General features: G+C 45.1%; 5 protein-coding genes across 5 annotated transcripts in view; 2 read left to right on the top strand and 3 right to left on the bottom strand.

Moving 5' to 3' along the window:
• LOC144697525 (uncharacterized) overlaps nucleotides 1-15,655 on the bottom strand; it is a 248,637-nt gene that overhangs the window by 174,905 nt on the left and 58,077 nt on the right. The window lies entirely within an intron of this gene.
• Nucleotides 1-15,655, bottom strand: part of LOC144697471 (uncharacterized) — a 346,752-nt gene that overhangs the window by 149,360 nt on the left and 181,737 nt on the right. The window lies entirely within an intron of this gene.
• LOC144697557 (uncharacterized) overlaps nucleotides 1-15,655 on the bottom strand; it is a 280,480-nt gene that overhangs the window by 92,278 nt on the left and 172,547 nt on the right. The gene's annotated exons all lie outside the window — the stretch shown is intronic.
• The window catches only part of LOC144697540 (uncharacterized), a 176,963-nt gene that overhangs the window by 52,307 nt on the left and 109,001 nt on the right, over nucleotides 1-15,655 (top strand). The window lies entirely within an intron of this gene.
• Nucleotides 1-15,655, top strand: part of LOC144697980 (uncharacterized) — a 71,237-nt gene that overhangs the window by 18,478 nt on the left and 37,104 nt on the right. The window contains exons 2-3 of the mRNA XM_078569931.1: nucleotides 4,183-4,845; nucleotides 7,060-7,245. Coding sequence (XP_078426057.1) covers nucleotides 4,183-4,845; nucleotides 7,060-7,245 — 849 coding nt within the window. The remainder of the gene's footprint in view (nucleotides 1-4,182; nucleotides 4,846-7,059; nucleotides 7,246-15,655) is intronic.

Consider the following 15,655-nt stretch of genomic DNA (forward strand, 5'->3'; position numbering starts at 1 on the left):
CAGGAAATCTGAAATAAAAACAGAAAATGCTGGAAAAGCTCTGTGGAGGGAGAAACAGAGTTAACGTTTCGAGTCGGAATGACCCTTCTTCAGATTGTTCTTTTTCTGTCAACATGGACACGATGGATCAAATGACCACCTTCTGGGTCATAAATATTTCTATGTTTCGGTATTTCGATGTTTAAAAATTGAGACTTTTCCTGCATGATTTGTGTGTATTTGCTCAATAAAATCTCTGTAATGGTGGGGAAGGATTGAGAGTTTTCAATGTGGGTCAGAAGTCATATGGGTCAACAGAGAAGCAACACATTTCAAATCAGAGCAGAAATAGACGACAGGTACAGAATGGCTCTCCCACCTTTAGTTTATTTACTCGTTCCATTACCACAGCTTTTGCCTTGTGTCCTTATCCCTTCTGTTATTTAATCTCTCCTGTATTCACCCAATCACAAGCCTTTTCTTCTGTTATTTCCCCCTCTCCCTTTCCTTGTTTGTGTTCTTTCCTAAAATCTATTGTATCTCTAACTTATTTTCCAATTTAGTTGGAAGTTCAGTGACCTGAGCCTTTAAATGTTTCTCTTCCACAGTCTCGGCCTGACCACTGAGTATTTCCAGAATTTTCTGATTGGGAAACGGGATCATAGCTGGTGGAATTTAAATTCAATGAATCAATCAAAGCTTGTAATTGACAGTCAGTGTCAGTAATGGCGACTAGCATTGCCAGAAAAACCTATTTGGTTCATTATTGCCCTTTAACAATGTTAAAAATTCCATCTTTAAAAGTTGAAAGCGTTTCATCCATAATCAGCACATTCTTAATGGCAAGACGCTGTTTAAATGTTCCATGTATGGGATAAAAATCAAATGTTCACCCGATCTGCTGAGATTCCAGTGAGTCCACATCTAACAGTAGTGGTTTGTTCTGCTGGTAATTACATTCAGGAAAGAACTATGGTGCAGAGCGTGTACACTTTGGTTTATCAATCAAAAGATTTAATCATTTTATATCTTGCCCCTAAGGCTCCATTGCAATCAAATCACAAAACATAATTCCATGGCGGGACTATTACCCAGCATTCGGAGCGACACAGAATGTGCCCTATCCGCACTACAGGAAAGGCTACGCATGCGCCGTGGTTTGCTTTGAATGGAGCATGCGCGGTACGTGTTTCGTCTGGCGCATGCGCAGCGAGTGCTGCAACTGCAGGGTTTGTGATCATGTCGGCTCCGCAACGAGTGAGAAATAACCGACTGTAGGAGGGTAATGGAGGCGGCGGAGTGGGTGTGGCGGGTTCATGAACACCCAGTGGAGGCCCCAAACCCACAGTAGGAATGTACAGGTCCCACGTTTGCTGCAAATCCGGCGGCAACTGCGGGACCTCGTCTGCCCCTCACATTTCCGTATTTATAGGGGGCAATGTGCAGCAGGGCGCATGCGCGGTCATCCTGGTCCAGGTAGCAGGAGGAGAGAATGTTGTGAATTTCTATCCTGGACTGACAGGGATGGATTTTAGAAACTCCTTTTACAGGGGGTTAGAAGGGGAGGATTTACACACAACAAACTCAAACCAAGAGAAATGTTTGTCACTTCTCAATTTCTATCCTGGACAGACAGTGATGGCTATTCTAAATTTCTATTACAGGATATGAGAAGGGGCGGATTAACAGACGGGAAACTCAATTCAAGAATCACATCAAGATCTGAAAGATTCACTCCGTTCATCGGGACCTGACTATCATCAGCATTTGAATGTGGAAGGAATAAGGTTTGTCTGTCCTTTCTGTGGGAAATGATTTCAATCATCACAGGGACTGGAAAAAACAGAGGGAGAAACTTGAGGGATTTGAAAACAAGGATGAGAATTTTAAAATTGAGGTGTTGCTTCACCAGGAGCCTGTGTAGGTCAATGAGCAGAGTGGTGATGTGGGAGTGAGATTTACTTATGATTTTGAATACATCTTCAAATCTGAGGGGTCTGGACAGGGTAGAGATGGAGAAACTGTTCCCATTGGTAGAAGGATCGAGAAGGAGAGGGCACAGATTTAAGAAAAATAAATCAATGTAGACATGAGGAGAAACCTTTTCAAACAGCGAGTGGTTAAGATGTGCTGTCTGAGAGTGTGGTGAAGGCAGCTTCAATTGAGGTATTCAAGTGGAAATTGAATGATGCCTGAAAAGGAAGAATGTGCAGGGTTACAGGGAGAAAGTGGGGGAATGGCACTCAGTGAATTGCTCATTTGGAGAGCTGGTACAGACAGGAAGGGCTGAATGGTCGTCTTCACTGCTCAAACAATTCTATGAGTGTGATACAGAGAGTGAAGTTTTGGATGATCTCAGGTTTATGGAGTTTGAATATGGGAGGCCGGATAGGAAAGTGTCAGCAGAGGCATGTCTAGAGGGAACAAAGGAATGGATGAGAGTTTCAGAAATGTTTGAGCTGAGGCAGAGGCAAAGCCGGGCGATGTTACTGAGGTGGATCCACCCGCTCACAGACCTTTGCTTTTGTTCTTCCCTCACAATCCCACTTTCATTGACTTTAAACCTATTACATTACATCTTTCCACAGTCTGAGGACGGGTCATCACAATCTGAAACATTAACTCTCGTTCTCTCCACAGATGCTGCCTGACCTGCTGAGTATTTCCAACATTTTCTGTTTTTATTACTGAGGTGGAAATAGACAGTCTTGGTGATGATGTGGATATGTGGCTGGTAGCTCATCTTGGGATGAAATATTTCACCATGGTTGTGAACTGTCTGGTTGCCAGGGAGAGGGATGGAATTGTTGGCTCGGGATTGAGTTTGTAGCAGGAATTGAAGACAATGGCTTCAATCTTCCCAAAACTTAAATGGAGGAAATTTCTGCTCATCCAGTACTGGATGTCAGACAAGTCAGGATGGTGTGTGACTTGGAGGGGAACTTGGAGGTGATGGTGTTCACATACACCTGCTACCCTTGTCCTTCCAGGTCGGGGTGAGGATCCTTTTTCTTATCACGGGCCATTCAGACATAGACAAAATCAGTTGTGGGCCACACAAACAAAAAAATTAACATTGTGGCTGGAGGTTTAGTACATAGAAGTGCATTGTCAACTTGTCATCTGCTGATTTGGAGCTCTTCCCACAGAACAGCAACCACAGCCAAACATAATGTTTCTCAACGTTCCTGGTGTCATCCTTTTGTCGAAATTGGATGGCAAGTTTCCCAACCCAGAAGTCTAACACTGTCCTAAAGTTCACCCGGGACTTCATTGTTTTTCCGCAGCATCGTGGTCAGTTACAGAGACAAACGAGCAGCCGTGCTGTCATGATGAGTTTGTACAGATCTCACTAAAAATAGAGACAGAGACAACCAGAAAACAAAGTCATTTCGGCAATAGAGAGATTTGGTGCTGTGTTCAGACTCTACGCAAAACATCGGAGCTAATTTTACTTTTAGAACTCTTGCTGCGGGCCGGATAAAATTGAGCAATGGGCCGGATCCAGCCCACGGGCCGTGGGCTCCCCACCCCTGCTATAGGTGGAGGTTTCGTCAAAGCTCTGGTTGGGTTTTAGGCAGATAAAATCCCTCTCATCTCCTCTTTGCTGCTCCGACCACTCTCTTTCTCTCTCTCTGGCTTTGTCTCTCTTTCTCTTTCTCTCTCTCTCTCTCTCTCTCTCTCTGTGTTTCTCTCTCTTCGCATAGAGGCCAGAGTCCTGTATCGTCAGTGAACCAGTTGGGTTTTTATGACAATCCAGCAGTTTTCATGGTCACTTTTTCCTAGTGCCAGCCCCACAAATTATCAGATTCATTCAGCTCAATTTCACAACCTGCCTTTGTGTTTTTGTGGGTTCTCTCTCACTCTCTTTTTTCTGTTTTAAATCAATTTCACAGGGTGTTAGAGGGGAAGAACTTGCAGTCAAGGAACTCAAACATCACCTCAAGATCTGACAAAATTGCCCAATTTATCGTCATCTGAATATCTTCAGATTTTGAACATGGAAGGAAAAAGAACCATTCACAGTGGCAAGAAACCGTGGGAATGTGGGGACTGTGGGAAAGGATTCACTCGGTTATCTCAACTGCTGATACACCAGCGACTTCACACTGACGAGAGACCTTATAAATGCCCAGACTGCGGGAAGTGCTACAAAAGTTCTGGGAACCTGATGTCCCATCAACGTGTTCACACTGACGAGAGACCATTCAGGTGCTCTCACTGTGGGACTGGGTTCAGGGAATTATCTCAACTCACTGTACACCAGCGAGTTCACACTAGGGAGAGGCCATTTACCTGCTCCTTGTGTGGGAAGGGATTCACTCAATTGTCCCATGTGCTGAGACATGAGAGAGTTCACACTGGGGAGAGACCTTATAAATGCCCAGACTGTGCGATGTGCTATAAAAGTTCTGGGGAACTGATGTCCCATCAACGTGTTCACACTGACAAGAGACCATTCAGGTGCTCTCACTGTGGGGCTGGGTTCATGCTATCAGCAGAATTCACTGCACACCAGCGAATTCACACTGGGAAATGGCCCTTCACCTGCTCCGAATGTGGGAAGGGATTTGCTCAGTCATCCCAACTGCTGACACACCAGCGAGTTCACACTGGGGAGAGGCCGTTCACCTGCTTTGAATGTGGGAAGGGATTCATTCGGTCATCCCACCTGCTGACACACCAGCGAGTTCACACTGGGGAGAGGCCTTTCACCTGCTTTGAATGTGGGAAGGGATTCGCTCAGTCGTCCACTCTGGTGTATCACCAGCGAGTTCACACTGGAGAGAGGCCATTCACCTGCTTCGAGTGTGGGAAGAGATTCACTCGGTCATCCCACCTGCAGAATCACCAGCGAATTCACAAGTAACTACAATGATTGGATTTTGCTGTTAATCACGTCCAGGGTTGAACTATGTTCACAGGGGTCTGTTTCTGCTGATGTTAATAAACTCCAGCCCCGTATAGAATTAACGTTCTGGATAAAAGTCAAATAAATCAGCCTTGTGTTGAACACACTGTGTCAAATCTTTTTAATATCTTGAACACAAGTTAGTTCCTTTTGAAGGACTCTCCCTCTCTCCTGTCTCCTCCATCCTCATCTCCTGCAACAAGTGTGAGGAGCTCATTGAGCTTCTTTGTCACTAAGATTGAGACAATCTGATCAGCTGCCTCTGCTGCTTCCCTCCCTTCCACTAACCCAGCGGAACAAACTGTCTCTCAAATCCCCTCTTTTCTGAGCCCTGAACGCACATCTTTCTCCAGTTTCTCTCCCATCTCCCCTCATGCCCTCGAAGTGTTTATCTTGTCCATGAGATCCACCTTCTGCTTCCTTGACCCTATTCTTACTAAATCGCTGACCATCCAACTTCTCCATGTTAGCTGATATTGTTAATGGTTCTCTCTCTCCTGGTACTTTTCCCCTCACCTTTAAACCCACCATCATCACCCAAAAAAAACCCTTTGACCCCAACATCTTTACAAACGACTGTCCCATCTCCAACCTCCCCTTCCTCTCCAAAGTCCTTGTACTTGGTGTCCCCCAAGGATCTATCTTTGGCCCCTCCTATTTCTCATCTACATGCTGCCACTCGGTGACATCATCCAAAAGCACCGTGTTAATTTTCACATGGAGACTGACAACACCCAGCTCTACCTCACCACCATTCCTCTACTGTCCCTAAATTATCAAACTGCTTATCCCACATCCATTACTGGATGAGCAGAAATTTCCTCCAATTAAAAATTGGGAAGATCAGAGCCATTGTCTTCAGTCACCACTACAAATTCCGTTCCCTAACTACCTAGTGCATCCCTCTCCCTGGGAACTGTCTGAGGCTGAACCACACTGTTCACAATCTTGGTGTCATATTTGACTCCAAGATGAGTTTCTGACCACATATCCACACCATCACTAATACCAGATATTTCAATCTCCATAACGCTGCCTGTCTCCACCCAACCCCCAGCTCATCTGCTGCTCAAACCCTCATCCATGTCTGTGTTACCTTTAGACTTGACAATTGCAATACATTCCTGGCCGGCCCCTCACATTCACCCCGTTCCCTCATGGAATCACGAGATCATCCAAAACTCTGTGCGTTCTCACCGCAAATCCCATTCACCCATCACCTCTGTGCTCATTGACCCACATTGACTCCTGGTCAAGCAATGTCTCCATTTTAAAATTCCATAATTGTTTCAAATCCCCCCATGGCCTCATCCCTCTCTTCCTCTCTAATCTCCAGTCCTACAACCCTCCTAGATTTCAGCACTCATCCTCATGGCCTCTTTGGCATCCCTGACTTTAATTACTCCACCATTGATGGCCGTGCCTTGGTGTGAAGCTTTGAAATTCTCTCCCTCAACTTCTCCACCCCTCCATCTCTCTCTCCTGATTAAAGATGTTGGTTAAAATCTGCTTCTTCAATCATAGCTTTGTCCATTGATCCTAATATCGCCTTATGTGACTTGTCAGTTTTTTCTTTATGGAACTCTTCCGAAGCACCTTGGGATGTTTTATATAAGATGTTTCTGTTTCATGACAGCCTGTTTGTGCACAGTAAGATTCCACAAACAGCAATCAGACTAACTGATTAATTTTTTTTTGGTAGTGTTAGTTAAAGCACGAATGTTGGTCCCACTGCACCAGGAGAACTCCCCTGTGGACAGCATGTGGAGTTGTTAAGCTCTCCTGAGCTGAGAGTGGAGCTGATTGAGCTGTCGGGCCTGCAGTGTACCTTGAAGAACTGCTGTCTGGGACCTTTCCTCTTAATTCACTGACTCCCAGCTGAAGTTGTTTCTGCAGTTAAATAGCTAACTTTGAATATCAATCCCAACTTAATCTTTGGAGCAAAATCAACAACTTTAAATCAGCTGTAAAAGAGAAAGAAAATTCATGCTAATGCATTTGGGGAGGGCAAACAAAGCTGGAGAATACACAATAGACAGGAGAATATTGGGAGGGGTAGAGGAAGTGAAAGACCTTGGAGTCCATGTCCACAGGTCCCTGAAGGTGGCAGGACAGGTGGATCAGATGGTAAAGAAAGCATATATTTATCAGAACTCACAATACACCAGATCACACACTGGGGAGAGGCCATTCACCTGGACGGAGTGTGGGAAGGGATTCACTCAGTTATCCAACCTGCTGAGACACAAACAAACTCACACTGAGGGGAGGCCATTCAGCTGCTCCGAGTGTGGGAAAAGATTCGCCCATTCGAACAACCTTGTGAGACACCAGCAGGTTCACACTGGAGAGAAGTTGTTCAGCTGCTGTGAGTGTGGGAAGAGATTTACTCAGTCATCCCATCTACAGACACATCAACGAATTCACACTGATGAAAGACCTCTTAAATGCCCAGACTGTGAGAAGTGCTTTAAAAGTTCCAGTGAACTGATGCACCATGAACATTTTCACACTGACGAGAGACCGTTCAGGTGCTCTCACTGTGGGACTGGGTTCAGGTGGTCATCTCAACTCACTGCACACCAGCGAATTCACACTGGAGAGAGGCCGTTCACCTGCTCCGAGCTTGGGGAAGGGATTCACTCAGTCACTAACCTGCTGAGACACCAGCGAGTTCACAATTAACAAGTGATTGGATTTTGCTGTGAATCTCATCCAGGTCTGAACCATGTTCATTGGGGTCTGTTTCTGCTGATGTTAATAAACTCCAGCCCAGTTATGGGGATTTATACTCTGGATAACAATCAGATGAATCAGATTTGTGTTAAACACATGGTGTATTGAGTGTTTTTTAATATTACTAACACAAATTAGTTCCTTTTGAACATAGGAACATGTCTCAGGACATTGGGGCAGCAATGAACAAACTCAGGGGAATATTGGATACAGAGTCAAAACAACATTATATTCTTTCTCCATGTGATCTGTCTCAGAGTTCTCTCATCAAACAGACCATCAACATGAGAGGAGTTGACATTTTCAGTCATTCCAAGAGGAAATTAGAGGCTGTAATTATCCACGGATGTTGTTCTGAAATTTTACAACCTCCCACTATCACCAAAGCTGGCAATAGACAGCTCATTGTTCTAATTGTGTTCTAGCCTCTGTCCCAGATGTTGTTCAATGTAGATTTACTGTTCAGAGAAAGGGGTGAGATTGGATGGTCAAAACCGCTCACAGGCTATGGAGGGTGATGTTGACTTGAATGTGCCAAAAACAGTGTTCTTCATAGGCACCAATACTTTATCCCCAGTATTAGTCACTTTGGTCGGTGTTGTCCACCTGATAGGACAGTATGTGTCCTCATGTGTCTGTTTGTCTGAGTGCGGGTGTGTCCCTGAGTGTGGAAGTGTGTGTAAATGTGTGTGGGTGTGGAGAGGTTTTCTGAGTGTGTGTGAGACAGACAGAGAATGTGTGTGTGGGTCTCTGTGTGTGGTTGTCTGTGCTGCTTCTCATTAGCTATAACACAAACCTTCCTCTCCAAGTAGACAACATGGCTCCTGAGAATCCCATCGAGTGATGTGAATGGTACGATTCGGAGATCCTTCATCCAGGGTGAAACCACAGGCTGACTGTGTGCTGTGTAAAACCTGACACCTATACAACCAGGCCCCACTTCTCCTGGAGCAACATGAAGTGTCTGCTGCTTTCCAGATCCATTTCTTTCCCCTCACTATTATCCTCAGATAGTTCACAAATTCCTTGTGTACATCATCCTCCAACATGCCAATGGTTTTCACTTTAAATACTTCCATCGATCTTTTTCACAGACAGCAATGGGATTGCTGCTATCACAGGAATCAGTTCTGAAATACTGTCCCTCTGATCTTCAGGCTTCCTGGAGTAATACACTGATCCCGATCTTCCCACCTAACACAAATCCATATCCCCATCTGAGTTCCAGATTTTAATGTGATGTCATTTCACCCCTTTAAACCTGATTGAGCACACCCCCTCCACACATATTACAAGAGGTTGTCTTTGAGATCAGTTGTTCCTTTGTAATCTGGGTTGTTCTGAATGATGACAATATGAACCTTCTTCCTAACCTGTCCTAACCCTTGAAAGGGGGTAATGTGCCATTAACACATAGATGCTTCAAGTTAATAATTCTGCTTTGTCTGACTGACATGATTAGTTTACAGAAGAATTAGGGTATGGTCGAATGGACAGATGTCCAACGGGGACATAAGGGTACTTCTTGCTAATGTCGGGATTACATTATCTTTACATTGATTTTTTAAAGAACTTGCTGATTTTTGATGGAATGGGAGACAATGAGAAGGAGCTAGAAAGTCAGGAATGTCATAGGAAGTGCATTTGTGGTGTGGGGTGGGAGGGGAATAACAGAGAAACCAGGTATGGGTGCAGACCATTTTTACATAGGCATGAACGTACAGGATCAAAAGTATAGACAAGGGCACACGGTTCAGTCTGTAATCATGATCAATGCTGTAATGTCGACAAAATATTCCAAACGTACGAGAGAAACTTGTATCGATGAGATGTCTTTGGAGCTCTCCTGTATCAGCATATTTGTCATTAAACTTGCTTTTCCATCACACAGCTGACTCATGCTGAGTGTCTTAGATACTCCTCAGCACCCGTCTGTCGGTTTGTTACGATACACTGGGTAACACTTTGTTCAGATCTGACCGATATTAGTGGAATCAAAGGAGACAACTGATTATAAATGTTACTTTATTGCATCTACCCAACTACAAACAATAATCTCATGCCCTTCTGCCCACTGGGGACCCTGCGGCGATGGCTGGTCGAGAGATATCCTCAAGTTCCTGGCACCGGTCACGAACCCAGTCCATAGGTGAATTCCGAATTCGACTGGAAGGTCCCCGCTTTTATAGTATGGGATAAACAAAGGACTTATCTTGTTTGCTACATTCTTTCTCGAGTTAGTCATGGCCATCTGGTGTTTGCAAGCATTCAACAGGTTATACTATATTAACCCATGAATGTCATTCTGAGACCGTGGCAATCCGCAGATTCCCACATGGTTCATTCACTGAAACCAGGGACTCTCCTTGTTCTAACGGTGACATTCCCAGTTTGTCCAGTTATTTCTTGAAGTCAGCCAGCCCTTGAATTGTTTGTACATTGTTTCATCATGTCCCACCCAGCTGGCCACCAGTGCAGAGGCATTGGAGGAGGACAGTTTGGTCCACGTTGTTAGAGGCTGTAGACAGGCCGAGAAGGACAATGAGGGAGTTTTCCTTTGTCACATTCACATCGGGTGTCATTGGTGACTTTGGGAAGAGCTATTTCGATACCGTGACAGGGACAGAGATCTTATTGGAGGGATTTAAACATGGAGTTCTGGGAAATGTGGACATGGATTTGGGAGGTGATCAGGACTTTGGAGAGTGAAGGGAGGTTGGAGCTGGAGCGGGAGTTTAATCGGATAGTGGAGTCAAGTGTTGGTTTTATTGAGGACAGGTGATGATGGCAGATTTGAAGGAGAGATGGGCAGTACCAGGAGAGAGAGAACCATTAATATCAGTGAACATGGGGAAGTTGGGTGATCAGTAGTTTAGTGGGAATAGGTTCGATGGAGCAGGAGGTGGGTCTCATGGACAAGATGAGCACTGAGAGGGTATGAGGGGAGATGGGAGAGAAACTGGAGAAAGATATGTGTTCAGGATTTAGACAAGGGGGAGGGTTAGAGACAGTTTGGCCCAGTGGGCTAGTGGAAGGGAGGGAAGCAGCAGAGGCAGCTGATCAGGTTGTCTCAATCTTAGTGACAAAGAAGCTCCATGAGTTCCTCACACTTGTTGTTGGAGGTGAGGATGGAGGAGACGGGAGAGGGAGAGCCCTTCAAAAGGAACTAATGTCTTGGGGACAGTAAAAAAAATCAACGTCATGTGTTTAATAGAAAGCTCATTTATTTTATTTTCATCCAGAACATTAGCACCTACAACTGGGCTGGAGTTTACTAACATCAGCAGAAACAGTCCCCAATGTATATGGTTCAGTTGCAAAACTGAATCACTGTATAAAAACAAAAAGCTAAAAGCTACTGCGGATGCTGGAAATCCAAAACAAAAACAGAATTACCTGGAAAAACTACATCACTGTAGTTACTCGTGAACCTGCTGGTGTCTCAGCAGGTTGGATGACTGAGTGAATCCTTTCCCACACACGGAGCAGGTGAAAGGCCTCTCCCCAGTGTGAACTCGCTGGTGTGAAATAAGATTAGCTGATCGCCTGAACCCAGTCCCACAGTGAGAGCACCTGAATGGTCTCTCATCAGTGTGAACACGTTGATGGGACACCAGGTCCCTGGAACTTTTATAGCACTTCCCGCAGTATGGACATTGAAAAGGTCTCTCCTCACTGTGAACTCGCTGGTGCATCAACAGATGGGATGAATCAGTGAATCCCTTCCCACATTCTGAACAGGTGAAATGCCTCTCTCCAGTGTGACCATGCTGGTATCTCAGCAGGTTGGATGACTGAGTGAATCCCTTCCCACACTTGGAGCAGATAAATAGCTTCTCCCAGTATGACTTCGTTGGTGCGCAGTCATATGAGATGATAGCCTGAAACCAGCCCCACAGTGAGAGCACCTGAACGGTCTCTCATCAGTGTGAACACGTTGATGGGACATCAGTTCTCAGGAACTTTTGTAGCACTTCCCGCAGTCTGGGTATTTAAAAGGTCTCTCGTCATTGTGAACTCGCTGGTGTTTCAGTAAGTAGGATGAACGAGTGGATCCCTTCCCACACTCGGAGCAGATGAATGGTCTCTCTGCTGTTTGACTGCACCGATATCTTTCCATGCAATTAAATCCTTCCCAGAGTCCCCACATTTCCACGGTTTCTCCCTGTTGTCCCTGCATTTATGTCCTGCCAGGTCATATGATTGGCTGATGCCTCGTCCACACACTGAACATGTGCACAGTTTCTCCCCATGTGAACGGTGCTTTTTCCTTCCATGTTCAAAATCTGATGATATTCAGGCTACGATAAACTGGGCAACTCCATCAGATCCTGATGTGATGTTTGGTTTCAGTTTCCCAACTGCAAATCCTCCCCTTCTAATATCCTGTGCAATTGATTTAAAACAGAAAGAGGGAGTGAAAAAGAACCCACAAAAACAGGTTGTGAAACTGAGCTGAATGAATCTGGTAATTTGTGGGGCCGGCACTAGGAAAAAGTGACCACGAAAGAAGCTGGATTGTCATAAAAACTCAACTGGTTCATTAAGGTCCACCAGAGAAAGGACCTTCTACACAGTCTGTGCCCATAAATTTCAAAATTGTGCCTGAACACCAAGGTCTAGGTCATTGAAGCAGGAGTCCTAACACTGACTCCTGGGGAAATCCACTTTCAACCTTCCTCCATTCTGAAAAATCATTACTCTCTGTATCCTGTCACTCAGCCAATTTTGTACCCATGCTGCTGCTGCCCATTTTGTTCTATGAGCTATAACTTTGCTCACAAGTCTGTTATGTGGCACTTTATCTAATGCCATTTGGAAGACCATGTAGACCAACATTAACAGCATTACCCTCATCAACCACACTGTTAATTCTTGAAAAACCTTAAGCAAGTTAGTTTAACATGATTTTCCTTTAACAAACTTGTGCTGACTTTCCTGAATTAGCCCACATTTGCTTAAGTGACTATTAATTTTGTCCAGAATTATCACCCCCAAGGTTAAACTGACTGGTCTGGTAGTTGCTGGACTTATCATTACACCCTTTTTGAACAAAGGTGTATGATTTGTAATTCTCCTGTCCTCTGTCACCACTCATGGGTCTGAAGAAGATTGGAATAATATGGTCAGTGCCTCCACAATTTCCACTCCGAATTCCCTCAGTATCCTTGGATACATCTCATCCAATCCTGGTGCCTTGTCAACTTTATCAGACAGCCTATATAATACCTTCTCCTTATCAATATTAAACACCACAAGTGTTTGAACTACCTCCTCTTTAACCATTACCTGTGCAGCATCATCTTCTTTGGTAAAGACAGATGCAAAATATTCATTTATACCTCATCCATGCCCCCTGTGCCAATGGGTAAATCACCTTTTTTAAATCCCTAATCAGCCCCTTTCTCCTTTTACCACCCTGTTACTAGGTATAAGCCAGAGAAAGCGTTTTGATTTCCTTCCATGTTAGCTGCCAGTCTCTTCTCATACTCTCTTTGCTTCTCTTACTTTCTTTTTCCAATTCCTCTCTGAATCTTCTTTCTTTATCCTGTCTCTCAGTTGTGTTAGCCACCTGATAGCTCTGTTAGTAGACTTATTCATCTTCATCTTAATCTCTTCTCTTATTTAATGAGCTGTGGATATGTTAGCCACACCTTCCTCATTTGTAAGAATATGTCATTACTGTGTCTGATCTATTTCCTCTTTAAGGCAGCCCATTCTTCAATTACAGTTTCTCCTGCCAACCTTTGATTCCACTTTACTGGTTCAGATCTATTCTCACCCTATTGAAATTGGCTTTCCCCAGTTAATTATTCTTTCTCTTACAAGTAATCTTTCTCCACAGACAGACCAACTGTTAACCTTCCAGGTTTAAAGGTCGATGATATTCAAGCCCTCACGAATTGAGTGACTCTGCCAGAATTGAATTGATGTTTGATTTGAGTTTCCCATCTGTCAACCCTTAACGTCTAAGATCCAGTAAAAGAAATTTATAAAAACACTAAACGTCACTCCAAGATATAAATTGAGAAGAGACAAACATTTCTCTTGGTTTGAGTTTGCTATGTGTAAATCCTCCCCTTCTAACCCTCTGTAAAAGGAGTTTCCAAAATCCATCCCTGAGAGTCCAGGATAGAAATGCGCAAGATTCCCTCCTCCTGCTACCGGGACCAGGATGGCCGCGCATGCGCCCTGCTGCACATTGCCCCCTATAAAGATGGCGGTTGTTGTCCCGGTCCCATTCGGTGTAACTGCAGGACCGGTAGCTTCTTATTCAAGATTTCAGACCTTCACAGGGTCTTCATGAAGCCTCCCCGCCCACTCCGCCGCCTCCATCCCTCCCCACTCACCAGCTCCTTTTACCCACCTGTGTTCGCCATTTCTCAGCGACTTCCACCAGCTCCAGGTACAGATGGTACTGCGCATGTTCCAGTCAGAGAGCGCAATGCGCATGTACCAGTTACTGCCAGCTACTGCGCCTGCGCGAGGACCGCCTGTCGTGAGGATAGGGCACATTCTGCCCCCCACTGAATGCCGGGTAAACATACCGCCATCGAAATGCCTTTTCTGATAAGAAAAACCCCGACAATTAGATCTGAACTCACTGGAGTCTCAGCAGGCGGTGTGGAAAGTGATTTTTCTTCCCTTACTCTGACTACGGAAACTCCGTCTTGTCAGTTGGAATGTAGCAATTGTGGATCCAATCCTTTGACATTCTAAAACTGGAGTGTTAACAGGCGGGCAGTGAGTAATCCCTTTGCGCACATGAAGTATCTGAATGGTCTCTGATCCACCTTGACCAGAACTGCATTGTGCCCGGCAGGAAGATCTCTGACAGCCTTGCACGACTCAGGGATACGATTGCCTATGTGCAGGACAGGGGTGTGGACACCTGCCTCATCAGCCTGGATCAGGAGAAGGCCTTTGACAGAATATCGCACACCTACATGGTGGATGTGTTCTCCAAAATGGGGTTTGTGGAGGGAATCTGCAACTGGATCCAACCGCTCAACACTAACATCAGTAGCGCAGTCTCAATCAATGGGTGGGAATCTATCTATCTATCTAGCTTTCCTATTAAATCTGGAGTCAGGCAGGGCTTCTGTCTCTACGCTATCCTGTTTGTGTGTTGCATAGAGCCTTTTGCTGAGTCCATCAGGAAGGATCTGGGCATAAGAGGAGTGACGATCCCAGGCAGTGGAGGCACTCAGGTCAAAGCCTCCCTGTACATGGATGATGTCACCGTCATCTGCTCAGATCTGCTGTCGGTACGCAGACTGATCGACATTTGCGACCAGTTCGAACTGGCCTCGGGAGCAAAGGTAAATTGTTCTTTGGGCCTGAAGGTGTAGTGATATGGTTCGGAGGGACCGGGCCATGCGTTAAAAACTGGAAGGAGTGAGTGTCTATGGTGCAAAGAAAACTGGGCATGTGGGAGCAACGCTCCCTCTCCATTGCGGGTAAGAACCTGGTCATCAGGTGTGAGGCACTCTTGCTGTTGCTGTACGTGGTGCAGGCCTGGCCCATTCCACACTCTTGTGCAATGGCGATCACCCGAGCCATCTTTCACTTTACCTGGAGGTCAAAAATGGATCATGTTCGCAGGGACGCAATGTACAAGCCTCTAGATAAGGGAGGAAAAAACGTGCTCAAGATTGTCCTCATCCTGATGGCCACCTTTGTGTGTGGCTGCATCAAGCTGTGCGTAGACCCCCAGTATGCAAACACCAAGTGTCATTCCGTGCTGAGGTTCTACCTGTCCCCGGTGTTGCGAAGGATGGGTCTGGCCACGCTGCCTGAAATGGACCCTCATTTGCCTAAGCCAAACATGTAGAAGCTTTTACAGTGCGTTTTTATGTATTTTGCTGGATTAAATTCAGATGCTATTCTCCCTTTCTTTACCAGTTTGTTGGTCTTCCTTTGCCTATTCTGCAAACCTGCCAATCCTTAGGTTTAGTACTACTTTCGGCAACTTTATAAGCCTTTTCTTTTAATCTTATACAATACTTAACTTCCTTTCTCAGCGAC

The sequence above is a fragment of the Cetorhinus maximus genome, chromosome 23 (assembly GCF_964194155.1).
Source record: "Cetorhinus maximus chromosome 23, sCetMax3.hap1.1, whole genome shotgun sequence".
NCBI classification, from domain to species: domain Eukaryota; kingdom Metazoa; phylum Chordata; class Chondrichthyes; order Lamniformes; family Cetorhinidae; genus Cetorhinus; species Cetorhinus maximus.